The sequence below is a fragment of the Cylas formicarius genome, unplaced genomic scaffold (assembly GCF_029955315.1).
Source record: "Cylas formicarius isolate icCylForm1 unplaced genomic scaffold, icCylForm1.1 PGA_scaffold_6__28_contigs__length_40554024, whole genome shotgun sequence".
In the NCBI taxonomy this organism is placed as follows: Eukaryota; Metazoa; Arthropoda; class Insecta; order Coleoptera; family Brentidae; genus Cylas; species Cylas formicarius.
Window position 1 is genome coordinate 6,070,785 of NW_026844347.1, and position 17,893 is coordinate 6,088,677.

General features: G+C 31.7%; 1 protein-coding gene across 2 annotated transcripts; it reads right to left on the minus strand.

The window, feature by feature from the left end:
• Positions 1–950: 950 nt before the first annotated feature.
• Positions 951–8,312, minus strand: LOC132704081 (protein Skeletor, isoforms B/C). Of its 2 annotated transcripts, XM_060673818.1 has the most exons (9): positions 8,140–8,309; positions 6,695–6,914; positions 5,515–5,862; positions 5,226–5,400; positions 4,780–5,022; positions 4,538–4,673; positions 3,154–3,444; positions 1,309–1,563; positions 951–1,256 (listed from the first exon to the last, which is right to left on the minus strand). In XM_060673818.1, the coding sequence occupies exons 1-9, from the start codon at positions 8,177–8,179 to the stop codon at positions 952–954; spliced, it is 2,013 nt and encodes a 670-aa protein (XP_060529801.1). In that variant the 5' UTR covers positions 8,180–8,309; the 3' UTR covers position 951. The 2 variants fall into 2 exon arrangements, with proteins under 2 accessions (XP_060529801.1, XP_060529802.1); XM_060673819.1 differs by lacking the exon at positions 3,154–3,444 and having other exon boundaries at positions 8,140–8,312.
• Between the last annotated feature and the right edge of the window lie 9,581 nt (positions 8,313–17,893).

Sequence of the window (17,893 nt, forward strand, 5' to 3'; positions counted from 1 at the left end):
TGTTTTGACACTACAGGAGTGATGACCCAATAAACAAATGGGTGAAGAAGTTTATCAACGTGTCGCATACTATACTTTTTCTACGTCCATTACTTTTTGGGTACATTTTTGCAAAACAATAATAAAATGGTATTTTTCCAAAATTTTGCAAATTCAAATTTGTTTTTTTTTGTTTGACGCGCTTTGCTCTGTCAGCGGAGAAAAAGGCTTTTAACTACCTTGGGAAATTGGAATACTAAATAAAAGACTATCGAAAGATCCGAAAGAGTAATGAGAAAAATCAGGAGAGAGGTGTTATTTTTACCTCAACATTCTACACTTTTTGAATCCAAAAAACGGAAACCACAACTTACACTTTGCACTTGCGTATAGGCCTCAAAACATACCGCGAAATTAAAATAAATTAAGAGTGTCAAAATAAATTGTACTTCAAGCAAATTGTTTTCTAAAATTAGGTCAATTAATTAAACTATTTATTAAAAGCACTTAAGATAGCGATGGGAGCCATTCTTAATAAGACACCTACCTTAAATTAATTACTTAATAATATATGTACTTCTCGAGCGCCGGTAAGATTTGTCATTTTGCCGTTGTCACCTACTGCACTGGTAGAACCCGAAGTGTATCTTTCAAATAGTGTGGTTAATAAACTATCAAACTGAAATACAAGCCAAGATTTAAAATCTTTTTTATAAACTTTCTGGAAAATAATTGTTAATTAAAAAATAGTTAAGATAACCCGAGTTCCAAAAGTTTTGTAGTTGTTGACTGATCCCATTAGATAGGACTATAATTATCCCCAGTTTCTTTGTTGCCTATCCGCAAGTTTGCTGTCGGCACATTTTTGTTTCTGTTGTTTTGTTTAACTTTGCGTACTAATGCAAAATAAACGATAACATTACTATTATTACATATAATTTTTTTGCATGTGGTCAGCTGTTGTTTAAATAATTATCTTAATTGATCAACAAAAAATAACACAAAAAAATATAAAGTTGAAATTCTGGGAATTGTAGCAGTTGAACGCTGATTGAAACTGTCAATGACACGAATTTTCCATCCCATGTTTGCCTGTGTGAATGAATTGTAATAGACGACATCCGGCCACGTAGTATTCGGCGTAAATTCCAGTATGCCCGGATCCCCAGATTCGCAATGGAAAACTAAAGTGCGATTGAACTTTTTAAACGATTCGAAATCGTCGTCCAATCTTCTATCACGTCCTTCAGCGTGTTTTGACAAGCATAGTGGTCCAGCTGCAATTTTCATTAGAAATTATTGTGTGAATAACCCATAAGAAAAGAGTACCTGCGGTGGGACGCGGCCGACCTCTTCTGGAATATTCTACTCCGGCAAGAACTCGAATTTTGGACTGAGCCTCGTCCGTTAATTTATCATAACCTCCATGTGGGTCGTCAGTGATGATCATAGGGTGATAGTATTCGGCGCTGTGGGGATTATTACCCCCGTATACTTTAAAAACGTATGTCAACCCCCTTCTTAACCATATTTCAGGGGCCAAAAGACCGTTGATGTACCAGGCCAGGGCAGTAGATGTATGACCTACATTTTTTTGAAATAATTATTGTGCACTTATGTTTCACGTTATTTCTATTAGTATGTATAACATACACATTAATACTGGATTTTGTAATGCTCTTTAAATATTAAACTTTTTTTTTCTCTCGTTTTTGGAGTTTTTCTAATACTCCCAAGCATCAAATATTAATATATCTGTGGTCATTTATGTAAGAAACTTAGCTGCAATTAATTTCGAATGAATCCTGTTTTGCATAACAATTGTGCAGAGGATTAAGTATAACTTCTTTTCTGTTAGGACTATGGGCGAAAATAAAAATCGGAAACTAAAATCAACAAAATAATGGTCGTATTTTGGATGACACAAATGAAAATTTGAATCTACCAAACCAAATCAACCAAATAATTAACAAATTGTACTCACAAATAGACTTTATAACTCCGAAATAAAAAAAATAGGTAGACAACACCCACAATAATTTTATTTGCTTATTGTTGTTATTTTGCGGAAGCAGAAAATACGAAGAAATTGTAAACTTAGTTATACCGAAAAATTATTAAAAAACCTCTCAAATTTAGTCGGTTTACACAAAGAGATAATAAAATGAACTCTAAATAGATACACAAATAATGGGATACACATATACCGAAAAATGTTACGGAAATTGGCCCTTAGTTATAAATTTTTACTTGCATATTGCGGATAAAGAATTAGTGATTTACAACCCATTAACTAAGGTTAAAATTAAGACCCAAAATCATCGGGACCAGAAACCAATACAAAATCATGACACACTCGAAAACTTCAAGCTGTCCTTGTAAATAAAAACATTACATTCTTTGTAGGAAAGCATAATTTAAATAAATATCCGGCAATTGATATAAAAAACGGAGTAAAGCATAAAATATTAGTAGCAATGTTATTTTTGTCTTTATTTTCTGAGTTTTGTTTTGGATAATTTATTTTGTAAGTTTGTTACATATTAAGGTTAGCTTCTACTACAATTATTGCTAGTAACAGTTTTAACAATAGATCAAAGTACCGGGGAACACCCGCAATAGTAATTATACCTGTTGAATTTCAAATAAATAAATATAGGTAGGTAAGGCCCACTTATTAGGCGCGTCGTTGGTTCATGAGCACAAATATACTGTTCTAGCTTGTATCATACATAAATTCACGATTCACGCGGGAAGTGAAGACGGTACTGTAATGAGTAATCCTTATTAATATGGGAATATTTTGATTCTATAGAAAAATTACCATACCATAAAATATGGTATGAAAATATTGCGATACTATAGAACTATTAACACCGGATTTCTCATTTTCTATATATCTAAATTTACCTGATCGATATAAAATCCATTTCGTGACTTTTTCATTTGATGCCAAATTAAGCATTTCTCTAAGTTCATTATAAATATTTTTTAGCATTAGCATTCTTTATTTCAAAGCCATGTACATATAGGTAAAAACACGGTTTCTTAAATAAATTATTTTTCCCTGGCTGCTTCACATCTAAGCCGCAAAAGTATCATTAATTTTTACAGTTCCATTAGGAAACACTTATCATCAATGAAATATTTTTCATCATAAAAATTTCTACTAACCTGTAATAGCTTGGTAACCTTTCTTGCTCCCTGATGGTCCAATGTAGGACTTAAACACCCTTATCGATTTGTCAAAAATTTGCCCTTTAGCCCAGGCTTCTCCTACTTCTGGCTCCGATCTTGTGAATGGAAAACAAGTTCTGTGTGGTTCTTTAGCATTTAATTCAATACTAATATTGGTTTTAGGGTATGTATCATGGAAGGCAGGTTCCCTGTTTTCATCTAGCTTGCCAATTGCCCACACTATATAGATCGACCCTTCTGTGGGATACTCTTTATCACCATTGTCAGCTACATTTAAATATAATCATATATACAAACAGTTCCCTGAAAACACTACAACTACAAATAATTTTATTTTGATTCAAGTATTTATTTTGCTATACATAAATATACATGAAAAACTCGAATTTATAAGTAATTATAGAAGCTAATGTTATTCTCTAAATAAAAAATTGTCAGCATGTGACAAGAATGGATGCTGTTATCACATCCCACAGATTCTATTAGAAAATCAAAGTCGCTTCCTTGAAATTGTTATTTTTTACTGTCGCATAATAAACAGTCTTGGTATACCACTGTAATTTAGTTTAATTCTGACAGGATAGTTATCCTGCGAGCACCACACCTGTACTGGCAGTTCAAAAAATATCGAAATTATAAAACATCAGTTAATAAAAAAATATGTTTCTTGGCCTCTAAAATGTTCTTCGAATATGCGTTATGAATACTCAGTTTAATAATGTCTTGGCTCTACTCCAATATTTTTTGGGGTAGTTTAGATTAGTTTAGAAAGCAAGGTGGATATGCAAAGTTACGTACAGTTGCATATTTTTTGATAAATTATATTCTCTAATTTAGTGCATTAAGTTTTTGATTGAATTTATAGCATCGCATGCAATTTTTTCTTTTGTATTTGGCATATCTTTTCAAATATGAGGGCTGCCGTAAGTGGAAAACTATTGTGATAACAATTTTTTTAATCAAATGTGGGAAAAATTCTGTCAATATATTTAGTACAGTATTTCCTTGACCATATTGGGAATAGGGTTTGAAACGTTTGAAACCTTTCATTTCATCTTTTAGCGTTTTGAAATTGCACAAACATAATTGCTATGGTTAAAAAAACCAGCAGAATGAATTATCCATTATCTGTTTTCAATAACGAATAAATGACTGACGCAATACATAAAGTGTTTAACATTCATGCAAATTTAGTGCGTTTGTGAATTATCCAAGTAATTTGTCTGTGATCTGTAACCATTTTATTGAAAACTCGGTAGTGAATGATTCTTTTTCGTGGGTTTTCTTTCTCGCTATGGTTATCCCTTTGGTTTACAGAGAGCACCGACCTACCCATTATATTGATGTTCAATGCACTCACGTGAAATTAAATGCCTTCGGTATGTGATTGTGTTTATTCCATTTTCCCTAACTGCTGTGTTTATTTGGTTACTATCTTGTCCTCCTACCATTTCGTCTTTACACACCCCCTTGTATTGACCGAGGACTTTAACACACTATAAATATACATATACATGATCTGAAAGTCGCGTTTCTTTGATAAATGGATTCAATTATATTCTTTGATATTTTCGTAGCATTATTATACAATTTTCAACTTACGGGAGTTAACGCTGTTATATTGTAATCTGTTGCGAATCCTTGATACCCGTGGATATAAGCCACTGCGATATCTGCTCCGAGCATTTGACTTTGCTCTGAAGAACCAGAAATTCCAAACGACAAGTACTCATCTTCGTCAACCATACCAGCCAATTGAATGGTTATTTGTGGTCCAAATATTTCCCATGCCACTTGATAATTTTTATGGAGTTGGAGACAATTTGGTAGGTCGCCCTTATGAGGCTAAAATAATCGTTTAAAAATATCCATTGTTCATAAACCACATTCCTTATATATTAGTAGCACATTAGTAATAATATAAGCATTAAGAAAAAATCTTCGCGTATGATGCAGGCTTAAGGAGCGAAACTGCATATTATACAGTTTGTTAGTTTTGGTTAGTTTGTTATTTATTTTAAATAATAATTTAGATTAAAACAACATACAATCACTTTTATTAGCGACGGGGGTACGTTAAGGGCTTCGGGAATTATAATGGAGCCAAGATTTTGGTTTGTTTCGTGATCGAAAATGCTAAACCAGTCGACGTTAAAAATGGTAAGATCCCCAGGGAGTTCCAATATGAGCGTTTTATTTTTGTACGCCTTCAATGGATCCAAACTAAAAACAACAGTTTATTAATCACATATTCCCCAGCTCAATGTGATATTTTATTGATTATATGAGCCGGTGAAAAATTCTTCGTTCATCTTATTGTGTCATTATGTTACTCACTATCCATATTCATCTGGAACTTTGAAACCTTTGGAAACAGGCTGTGCTCCTACTCCGACCCAGAAGTAAGCTCTTTTTGCTTTTCCATCATACGTAAAGCCTATCAGCTTAATACGTTTAGCGTCCAGGATCTCTACGCCGATCGTCGTAATCGCATTGGATTTGCCAGCCAATTGAGTCAACTTTTGAACTGTCGGGGGTTCGAATTCTTCCGGAATGTATATATCACCGAAGGTATTTTGCGACCAAATATCGTAAATTGCGAACCATTTTAAATCGGTAATTTTTTTCTTTTCCGGTAGCAGTAGTGTAAAATCTTTGTTGAAATATCTATCCAAAACATTTGTCCTAAAGCACAGAAACGATATTTAAATTGAATACCTTATTTGTTAGGAGTATTTATTTGCTAGTTATTGTTAGTTGTATATTTTGTATGTATGAACTGAAGATAATCCGCATTTAATAACAGTTTGCCGTTTTCCTAGCTAGAAGACATGCGTTATATGAATGTAAGGTTCAGCAGCACATTTCAGCTTAAATGTGCGAACTTTTTTAAATCGTTTGTATGGAAGAGGTGAGCTTTATATCATGTCATATAATATCAACGTTTATTAAAAAAAAAATGAATATTTGTTTTGCTTTAGGTGTCTCGCTTATTTGTTGTGTTTTAATGTTTTCAAAGAAGAATAATCAATTAGTTTTATAAATTATTTTTTAAATGCAATTATTTAGAAGATAATTGATAAATGTTGGTACAAAATACAAGTGTTTAATAGCGTCAAATCAAATTATTTTTATAATATAAAGCATGCACATGCATCGCTTTACTTTTTTTTTATTTGGAAACTATAAGTTTTATGAAAAAATTGCAGCAGACTAAAAAGTTTCTAATAAACAGGTCTATCGAAATTTGTTTTTTCCCATGTTCGGGAGTAAGTTTTCTTCAATTTAGTTAAGAATAGGAGTAGTTTAGTTCAATTCCCTCCATAAATTTCAAATGGGAAAAAATATGCATAAAGAGCGTTTTTATAAGTTATATTTGCAGCGCGATCTCTGCTTAATGGTTGACCTTTGACCTTGTAATAACAAACTTCCCTTAATTTTAAACAAGCAATTATGTTTTACGTATTTGTTTTAAAACACCGTGACATTTAGGACATTTATCGAACGTAACACTTACCGGCCGTGCTCGTCGGGTACTATAAAGCCTTGTGGTCCGGGTCTGTTACTTGCTCCAGCCCAAAAGAAAGTATCAGCGCCATTTCCGTCATAATTGAACGACGTTAGCAATAGAGTGTACTTGTCGACAGCGTACACTTCACCGGATACTTGGTGGTGATAGGAATTTAATTTTCCAAGAAATTTTCCTTTATAGGGCCCTTCATCGTCTTGGCAAACTCCTTTAATTAGTAAGGATTATTTCAACCCCCTGATATTCTGAATCGACTTTGGAATTATAGCTAAATATTAAATTTAACATAAAGGGTGATTCACGGATGGATGGCAGGTTCATTTTCAGAGATGCCACGTTGCCGAAAAAGTAGCATCAATTTTTTATGTTTTAAATTGCACAACCGAATCTGATTTTCTATTCACATTTTAAATTATTTATATAAAATACCTCCCTATCCCTATCCTTAACGCTTTTCGAAAAATTGTGTTTCCTATGTTTTCTTCATAATGTTATTCAATAGTTTTATATAGACAAATTTACTCTGGAGTAAACTGAGGCGCTGAAAATGAAATGAAATTTCGTTTTCTTTTCAAAAGGAACACCCAACATTCTATAAACTAATTGGAAAGAAAGTGAAAAATCTCTTCAAATTATAAATACATACATCATCTCCTTATACCTAAATAGTAAGGAATACGAAATAAAAGCAAGTTTCTGCAAAAATTTGGTTATTTGGCTATTGGCCTTAGAAAATTTGACAGTTAATGGTTTATTATACCTATACCGACCTATATTGTGAAAGTCTCCAGAAAGGTCACAATGATTGGAGGGCAGAGAAGAGATTAGACAGAGAAATGTACTGAAATGTACTTGAATAAAATGTATTCTGATTTATAACCAACTTTGTGCCCTAAAACAATAAGTTGAACGAATATCAATTACCGCAAATTTGTTTTATTAATATTAAACAAACAGGTAATTTTAACTTTGTTTCACTTGTGTGTGAACGTAATAAGATTTCAAGCTTTCAATTAAAATACCTTGTGCTAATAAGACCGAGAACATTTCTTTCGTCGGCTCTCGTTTTATAAAATAAAATTACCCAAATACGATATTTGAGTTCATGGAGACTAGTATTTAGTTATATTTGAAATTTTGAAAGCCAGAAATTAAATTAGGACGGCTTTCCGTTGTATTTTGATATTTTTAAATGACCCCAAAAAAGTGCAACAAAACCAATTTGTACGAAAAAGTAAGTAGTTTCATTCTCCCACGTGTTAAATTGACATTAATAGATAATAAATAAATTTCCATTACCTAACAATTTCAACAGAAAAATGATTATTGACAACTAGTTTATTATAAAAAAGACCGAAACAAACGACTCTTCGTAGAAATGGAATGACTAAGTTTAGCTAGCTAATCAGTCGCAGAAACAACTAGTGACTTACCGGTGTTGATGAGCAAGAAAGCAAATAAACAAATTATCATATTGACACCTTAGTCACCTGATATTTAAGCATTTTTATTTTGTTATTTTACGATTACTGTCATTTTAAAATTCTCCCCACGTTAAAACTGTTCACGGCACAGCCAAGTTTGTACTGAGCGATTCGGGTTTAGTCAACTTTCTAAGCCGTACTTGATTTCTTAGCCAAGGTTGAATAACACCGAGTCGTGTCGAATGTCTTTCATGTCATACACTACGAAACACTCCAGGACGCCACTTTTGATTTTCGGTCAGTCAAAAATTACTACTTAGTGTGGCCGTGTCGTAGTAATTTTTGACTGACCGAAAAAAATATATATATATATATATATATATATATATATATATATATATATATATATATATATATATATATATATATATATATATATATATATATATATATATATATATACAGTCTAAAATTATGTTATAGTACAGGTCTTTTTTTTATATATATACATAAACGGAATTACAAAGAACCTTACCAAAAAGAGACAAACAGAAATCTCAAAATTGAAGAGGTAGCATCATATTTAAGTTGTATACTTTAAAAGCGTTTGGTTTTGTCATAGTGTCTAGAAAAATGTTTTAGTTTCTTCCAACTATGAGAATAAAAAAGTCATACCCTTGATAAAAAATAAAAGTCCAACAAAAAATTATTTGTATACGGCACTCACACATATAATACACACAAAGTTAAGTTAAGTTTTGGTGCAAGGTTCAGAGGATATACAGAGTGTTTTTGTTAATTTATGATTTTTTTTCTTTTATTTATTTTAAATTATTTTTATATATTATAATTTTATATTAATATATTCTTATGTTGTATCTTTCATCGTTGTTTTACTTCAGAATGTTGCAATATGCATTACTGAGATTGTTGGTGTCTGTTTTCGAATTTATAGAGTTCTTATTTTTTTGGATCTCAACCATTTCCAGAATTTCCCTTTTTTTGTATTATTTTCGGACGAAACCTATGAACCGTTTAATATTTTTATTGGGATTTTATTTATTATTGATAAATTATAGTTATTTTAATAAACAGAACGCAATAAGTAATATTCAACAACTCTATAAGGTTGATGGAAGCAATTGCTTCCCGAGTGGCTTCCTCTAATTGTGATTTGATTTAGAAAATTTTTTAATATAAGGCCTTTAAATATCCCTCATAAAAAAAAAATCTAGAGGAGTTAGCATCACACAATTTCGCAGACCACAAGTTCCAATCCAACATTGCCCAAACACTTCATTTAATACTCTTTTCAAGAATTAATGCTTGGATTTTGCAATACTTCTCCAATTATATTCAATTCCCGGATTTTCTCTTCCTCATTTAAGTCGTTCTGATTTTGCCTTGGCTCCTTGTCTGGTTGTTGCTGCCCCGGATATTTATTAAAATAAAGTTCTTTCACTGTCTCTGCGTTGAGTTTTTCCATTAAAATTATGTGTGCCAGAACACAAAATTCAATAAAGGATAAAATTTATGTCCGTAACGGACAGCGACACTTTGGAGTTTTTGATAAAAGTCAAATCAAAAACACAAATGTAATCCAGCCATTTTAATGAAGTTTTTGTAGTTCCGTAATTTTTGTAAGGTTTTTAATAATATACAGGGAGTTCAAATGAATTTTTTAGGTATGGAACTATTATAAAATATTTTTTAAAAAATGTGTCTGAATTGTTAGGCATTTAAAATATCCCCTAGCCTCCGAATTCATGATAAGAGGCAAAAATATATATAAAAACAATTTCAGTTTGAAATGTTTGTTTGCGTTTTGTTTACGTTGATGCAATCAAATGAATATCAATATTTTTGATCGCATTATTTAAAAGGAAGTTTGTATCTAGATTCTAAATTTTGTAAAATTTCTTTTCACAACTTTTATCTTGACATCAATTTATAGAAGTTTATGCCTCTTTCAAAAAAAAAACATTTTGAAGATACTCAAACCTTTTATTTAGCTTACTAGCGGCTGCTATTTAATATAAGTAAGTTCTTTTCAGTTATGAAAAAATTAAATAAATCCGAAACAATTCCATATGTTATACAAGATTTGTCACTTTTTGGCTACAACACATTCAGTGCACTTCAGTGCAGCAATAATTATTACTGTTATGTAGTGTTTTCATGAAGCAAAAGTTTACATCTTTTTAAAAAATATGCAGATCATCAAAAAATGAGCCCCTTGCAAGTGACGATGCGGCCACCAAAAAATTACGTTTCAACGCACCCGGAGGCATTCATGACGTGCAACGGATTTAATTTTTTATGAATATGTTTCATATATTCAGCGAAATTTATATATAACAGAAACTCTTTGGTCATCGTGACTTCCAGAATATATAATGTAACTATAAAGCACACCTTGCCACTTAATCATTTTCTGTCTTTAATAATAATAAAGGACTTTTATTATAGAAAACAAATAAATTTAATTTTACAAATTTTCTTCCGCTTGTTCGCCTGGACAAGTTTATTTATACACAAAAGTTGTAGTTTGTGTTCGGTTACGCAACAAATTTGTGTATAAATTTGTTGGTACCAATCTGTAATTCCAAGATCACTCTGGTTCCCCGAATCCGAAGTAAAATGACCGTAATCATGCCCTGACTTACCCCAAATTTCCTCGTGGAGGATGTGCTGGGTTGAAGGGAATGCGCTGCACGATTCTACCGGAGGGTTCGACTCTTGAGGGTGTTGCACACTGCTTTTCAAAACAGGTGTTCAAATTTCCGACTCGCAACGCGCAATTCTCGATTCCGGCACGGCCGCTCGCGAAGTGCCGGAGGCAGGTAAAAATGGAGTAACAAAAAATGTATATATAAAAGAAGGAAAGGTTTCCCGGGAATAAAGGAGGGAGAACAAGACGGAGTATACAGTTGTCAAGGCATGTATATACGCACAAAATAATAATAATTAAACTATATCCCGAAACCCAAAGCACTTCCTAAAGTGAATGAATACCACCCAACGTAAACAAAAAAATCATTCGTAAAGTTAAATAAAAGTAAGATAAAAAAAGAAAAAGAAATACAAAGTAAATGGAGACAGAACAAGTTGCTTAACGTCAAGAAAATAAATGAATTAAAAGGAAAACGTAAAATACAGAGCTTGAAATATCGTAGAATTCGCGAGATCAATTAAATAGGTAAATGCTGATAAAGGTTATTTTCAGGCATTGTTTATTTGTATTGGTTCATTTTCAGTTATTAATTTATACTAAAGTTTAATTAAATATATTACTGCTCTTTTATTGAATAATTAAATAATTTTGTTTAAAGGTAAATTCATTTTTTCATTGTAGTATTTTAGCCGGAAATTTATGAACCATTTTTACAATTATTCAAGAGGAGGATCTTTTGAATACGACGGTTTGACGTATATGCATCTATGCTAAAATGCAGTCTTTGCTGCAAATACTTTGTAATATGTTTTTTTTTAAATATGAAAAATAAGGTCGCAGAGTGTAAATATCGTGTAAGATGTTCGGATACCTTATGTTAGTCTTAGGCAATAGTTCTGCAATCGCTGAACTCTGTTAAAGTTAGTTTGCTTTAAACACTCACAGCAATTTACTTGTCACTTGACGACTGAAAGCCCACAAGAATTTTTTCTACATATGACTGAATTTGTCGCTTTATGAATTTTTTCAAGATTGTTGCAGAGTTTGCAAAATGTTTAGTGGAGTTGATTAAAAGAGTCTGAGTTGTTTGCTTTATTTAATAAACCCTGGAACTTAACATAAACATAAGATAAGGACAATTTGAAATGAGTTAAGTGAAAAAGACGAAACCTATGAACCATTTAATATTTTTATTGGAATTTTATTTATTATTGATAAATTATAGTTATTTTAATAAACAGAACGCAATAAGTAGTATTCACCAACTCTATAAGGTTGATGGAAGCAATTGCTTCCCGAATGGCTTCCTCTAATTGTGATTTGATTTAGAAAATTCTTTAATATAAGGTCTTTAAATATCCCTCATAAAAAAATCTAGAGGAGTTAGCATCACACAATTTCGCAGACCACAAGTTCCAATCCAACATTGTCCAAACACGTCATTTAATACTCTTTTCAAGAATTAATGCTTGGATTTTGCAATACTTCTCCAATTATATTCAATTCCCGGATTTTCTCTTTCTCATTTCAGTCGTTCTGATTTTGCCTTGGCTCCTTGTCTGGTTGTTGCTGCCCCGGATATTTATTATTAAAATAAAGTTCCTTCACTACCTCTGCGTTGAGTTTTTCCATTAAGATTATATGTGGCAGAACACAAAATTAACTGACAGCGACACAATGCACTAATACATAAAAAAAAAGTTGTTGTATTCATTAACGACAAAACGAAGAAGTGTTAAAAAAATCTGAGTACTCCACTGCATTTGCCTTAAAATGTCCTAAAAATGTTTTTATCTGGATCCAAAATTTTCATAAATAAAAATGTTTGGGCAATTTTCTAAAGGCCGAAAATTTAAAAACGCTCTATATCCCGGTTGGTAGTGAAGATATCGCCATGTGGATTTAACAATTAAATGTTTCTCAACAAGGCACCCCTGACATGCCTTCTTGTAGTAGTAGAAATGCCTTTTGCGCTAGTAGAGTTACGAGAATATGCTCCCAAAATTCTATTAAACTGGATTTTCCTTTGCATTTTCTTGCTAGAATGTAATAACCACTTTTTATCATTTCTTATACCTTAACAATGCATAATCAACTGGTCGTATGAAAATGGTGCTGTGCAGAGGGGGAGTGAATTTTCCAAAAAATGTCAAAAATTATTTTTTTTTGTTGTCTACACCATACTGCTATTAAATCGACAAAACCACTTTTCAATATTTTTATTAGAAATACTTTTTTTTTAATTTCAAAAACACCGCATAATGCCTTTATATGGGAGTATCTATCACGGCCGCCAACGAAGCAGCGAGGAATGGTCAGATTTGCGAGGACGGTCAGGCAATACACGACTTTGCGGTTTACGACGTGCGCTTGTAGACCCGCTTTCGCAGCGAGGATGATTTTATGTATTGTTTATCTGCGTTTTAAGTGTCAAAATAATTCTCTTTGAGGAAGCGAGGTAGTTTTTAATGTGACTAAAATATATTTATTTTTGGGTAAGAATGAAAAATAACGCATTAGTTATAATTTTCATTGAAATGGTCGATATAGATTTACGTAATAATGGATATTAAAAGTAGTACCAGTTCTAATAGCGAACTTGAGTCTACAATCAAATTAGAGCTCTTAACGAAAGAAGCTGCTAACACAAAAGGAAAAGTTTTTAACTTCCAATTATGTGTAACTTGTCAAGAAGGCGGAACGCTCTTAACGTCAAAAACAAATATCCAAATAAAAATTAAATGAATGTTCAAAAATCTGCATGAACATCTGTTAAGGCCAGGATCCTAATACTCTACACATTTTTTTGAAATTTAATGACATAAGGGAACAAGTTTGCAATGGCATTAAAAACTGTTACAAAACCTATACGAGTTTTAAAATGCCTATTTTGCCAGAAACGTTTAAAATATCAAAAGCTGTAACAAGCCATGACTAATATGGAAACAAAATTAATACTCGAAGAAATACGAAATGAAATATCATGCTTCATGCTATTTGACAGAATCACTTAAAACAATAAATAAACCTGCGCATGGGGATTTTTGGTTAAAAAAGTTAAAGACAAGTTTGGGGATCGAATTGGTCCACCAGGAATGACGAAGATTTGCCAAAATATTAAAATGGGAATAAATGGCATACCAAGTAATACAGAATTGAAAAATTAAGGATTATAAAAAGCATATTCCAAATAATTTATATTTTTTAACAAGTCTTCTTGTCTTCAGTGAAACATGTAATGCCAGGAAAGAAACGGAAATATTTAATATTTGTCAAGACATCATCTTTGCGAGTTCAAATGGAAAGCAAATATATAAAAAAAATTGTTGAAACCATGCACGTTTGTGGTCACTCAATATCTTACACGGGTAAGCGTCGCTCAAGAAGAAATTTAAATTTATTTAGAAAGCAATTACGTAACTGTCTCTAGACAATTGACGATTCCTAATGAGTTGGAAAATTTCACATGTACTGATAACCGAAGCAATGTTCTAAACACCTGTCGATGTAAAAAAAGGCAGAGACATTCAATTTTCTGTTAAATAAGATTTTTTTAATTTAGGCAAAACATTTCAGGAGTAACAAACTATTATGATCCTGTAAAAGAAAATTTATGAAATGCATTGGTTCCTGTGAATGCGTAAAATCAATATGTAGCAATAAGCGAGACAAAAATGATCCCCGACTAACACTAAATATCTGTAATTTATCGGACACTGAAACAAATTCAGACAGAATGAAGAGCAAAAAACGTAATGGCAATTTTCTTTATAAATCAATAACCTATTATTTTTGCCGAAGATATACGCTGATATTGGATTTTAATGAGGAGAAGGAAATTTTTTAAGGTTAACTTTTTACTTCTAATTAATTTTAGGTGTTATCATAGATATAATTTTAGTTTTTATTCTAGCTTCTATGTACACTTATGTATTATTAGTTTAATATGAAGTGTTGTCAATAAAATATAATACCAATAATTACTAATGTCAAATATAATAAAACGGTACCATCGCTATGTAACAAGTAATTAATCAAAATATTCAACTATGAGAAAAATACGTGTATCATATTCGCTACGAAAGAGTGTCAAGCAAAAACGATCCTAAGCGATCGCCGGAACCGCTAAGTCGTTTGTCGCCTGACCGTTCTCGCAAATCTGACCCTTTCTAGCTGCTTCGCTGGTGGCCTTGATATTGACGACATAGCTTTACATTTTGATAATTAAAAAAAAAACGGTTCATCTGATTGGGGTTTTTGAAAAAGTAACATAATCCAAATAGTTTTCGAGTTACACCGAGGTAAACGATAAAATAAAAATGAGTTTTCAGGGCAAGCGTTTATTCGTAAAAGACTCCTATATAAAAGCATTATGCGGTGCGTTTTTAAAATGAAAAAAAAAGGATTTCTAATAAAAATATTGAAAAGCTTTATTGTCAGTTTAAGGGCTGTATGTTGTAGATAACAAAAACATAACATCATTTTTTTGTCATTTTTATTATAAAATTCACCACCCACTACCCCCTGCACCGAACGATTTTTGGAGGACCAGTTGATTTTGCATTCTTAGGGACAGTGAAAAATTGCAATATATTTATGTTTTTAAAATCTCTTGTAGTTTTATAAAGAGGAGTAGTATTTTCATAGCTGAAATAGGAAAATAGGAAAATGATCACTCAGACCAGCCTGAAGAACTGGAGAAAGAAGAGGTTTTGATTAAAGTTACATCAAAAACAAAAATATAATATCGACATTTTAATGAAGTTTTTGCAGTTCCCGTAATTTTGTAAGGTTTTTAATAATATACAGAGGGCTCAAATAATTTTTTTAGGGATGGAAATATTATAAAATAATTTTTTAAAAATGTGTCTTTACTGTTGGGCCTTTAAAATTATTTAAACAGCAAATACCCCTTAGCCTACGAATTCATGATAAGAGGCAAAAATAAATAAAAACAATTTCAGCTGGAAATGTTGGTTTGCGTTTTGAAAAGCTGTTTTGTTTACATTAACGTAATCAAATGAATATGGATATTTTTGATCGGATTATTTAAAGGAAGTTTGTATTTAAATTCTAAAAGTTGTAAAATTTCTTTTCACAATGTTTATCTTGACATCAATTTATAGTAGTATACACCTCTTGAAAACTATTTGGTTTATCAAAAAAATGCTTTTTATAAATCATATGCGTTGAAGATCAACGAATCAGTTACTTTTTCAAAAAGTCCAATCGGATGGATCGTTTTTTTTTAATTAGCAAAATATGTCGTGAATATCACGCCCGCCAGCGAAGCAGCGAGAAAGGGTCAAAATTTGTAAGGACGGTCAGGCAATAAACAACTTAGCGGTTGCGGCGGCGCTTAAGATCGTTTTTGCTTGTAGACCCTCTTTCGTAGCGAATGTGATATGCATTTGCCCTCATAATCGAATTTTTTGATAGGGATGATACTGTTTTATTACTTTTGACATTACTAATTATTTGTATTAAATTTTATTGGCAACATTGCATATTAAACTAATAATACATAAGTGTACATAGAAGCTAGAATAAAAATTAAAATTATATCTATAATAACACCTAAAATTAAGTAGAAGTAAAAAGTCAATCTAAAAAAAAAACCTTCGTGTTGGTCAGGGATCATTTTTGTCTCGCTTATTGCTACATATTGATTTACATTACATTGATTACATTTCATACATTTTCTTTTACAGGAACACAATGGCCCGTTACGCCTAAAATGTTGTGTCTAAATTAAAAAATCTTATTTGAAAGAAAATTGAATGTCTCTATACCTTTTTTTATATTGACAGGTGTTTAGAACTGATGTATCCTCTTGTAATATTGTTTCGGTTATCAGTACATGTGAAATTTTTCATTGAATTCGAATTTTTTCATTTGAACGTAACTCATTAGGGATTGTCAATTTTACATTATATGGCAAAAGTTTAAAGTTTCCAGGTATAGTGTCATTTATTGAAATTTGTGTTTCGTGAAATATGGGTGCTTTGTCCAAAGTTTCTTAAAATATATCTATATTATCTGCAGCAAACTGTACAAATCTATCGGATACCATTTGTCAAGAGAGAGTTACGTAATCGCTTTCTAAATCAAGTTGAATTTCTTCTTGAGCGACGCTCACAACATCCGTTTAAGATACTGTGTGACAACAAGCGTGGCTGGTTTCAACCAGTTTTTTTGACTTGGTCTGCTGATAGGCTAACAGTCCCAAACCAATAAGTTTAGGGGTATTTTTTTTTTCATTTAAACTCATCATCTTGACAAATACTAAGTATTTCCGTTCCTTTCCTGGCATTACATGTTTCGTTGGAGACAAGAAGACTTGTTGAAAAATATAAATTATTTGGAATATGCTTTTTATAATCCTTAATTTTCAATTTTTTATATTTAAATCTTCGTCATAACGCAGCAAAGGATAAATAGTTGGACGTTTCCGTCTTATGCCATTAAAATCAAAAAAAAAATGTAGACCATTAGGATCTTTGCCTTAACTGATGTTCATGCGGATTTTTGCACATTCAATTAATTTTTGTTTGGATATTTGTTTTGACGTTATGAACTTTCCGCCTTGTTGACAAGTTACACATAATTGGAAGTTAAAAACTTTTTCTTTAGTGTTAGCAGCTTTTTTCGTTAAAGGCTTTAATTTGATTGTAGAATCAAGTTCGAAATTAGAACTTGTACTGATTTTAATATCCATTATTATGTAAATCTATATCGATCATGTGGATGAAAATTATAACTAATGCGTTATTATTTATCATTCTCACACAAAAATAGATATATTTTAGTCACATTAAAAACTACTTCACTCCCTCAAAGAAAACTATTTTGACACTTAAAACGCAGACATAAAAAATAAATAAAATCATCCTCGCTGTGAAAGCGGGTGTACAATTGCACGTCGGCACCGCAAAGTCGTTTATTGCCTGACCGTCCTCGCAAATCTGACCCTTCCTCGCTGCTTCGCTGGTGGTTGTGATATTCACGACATGGTTTCACATTTTGCTAATTAAAAACTGTCCATCAGATTGGGGTTTTTAAAAAAATAACGGATTCGTTGACCTTCAA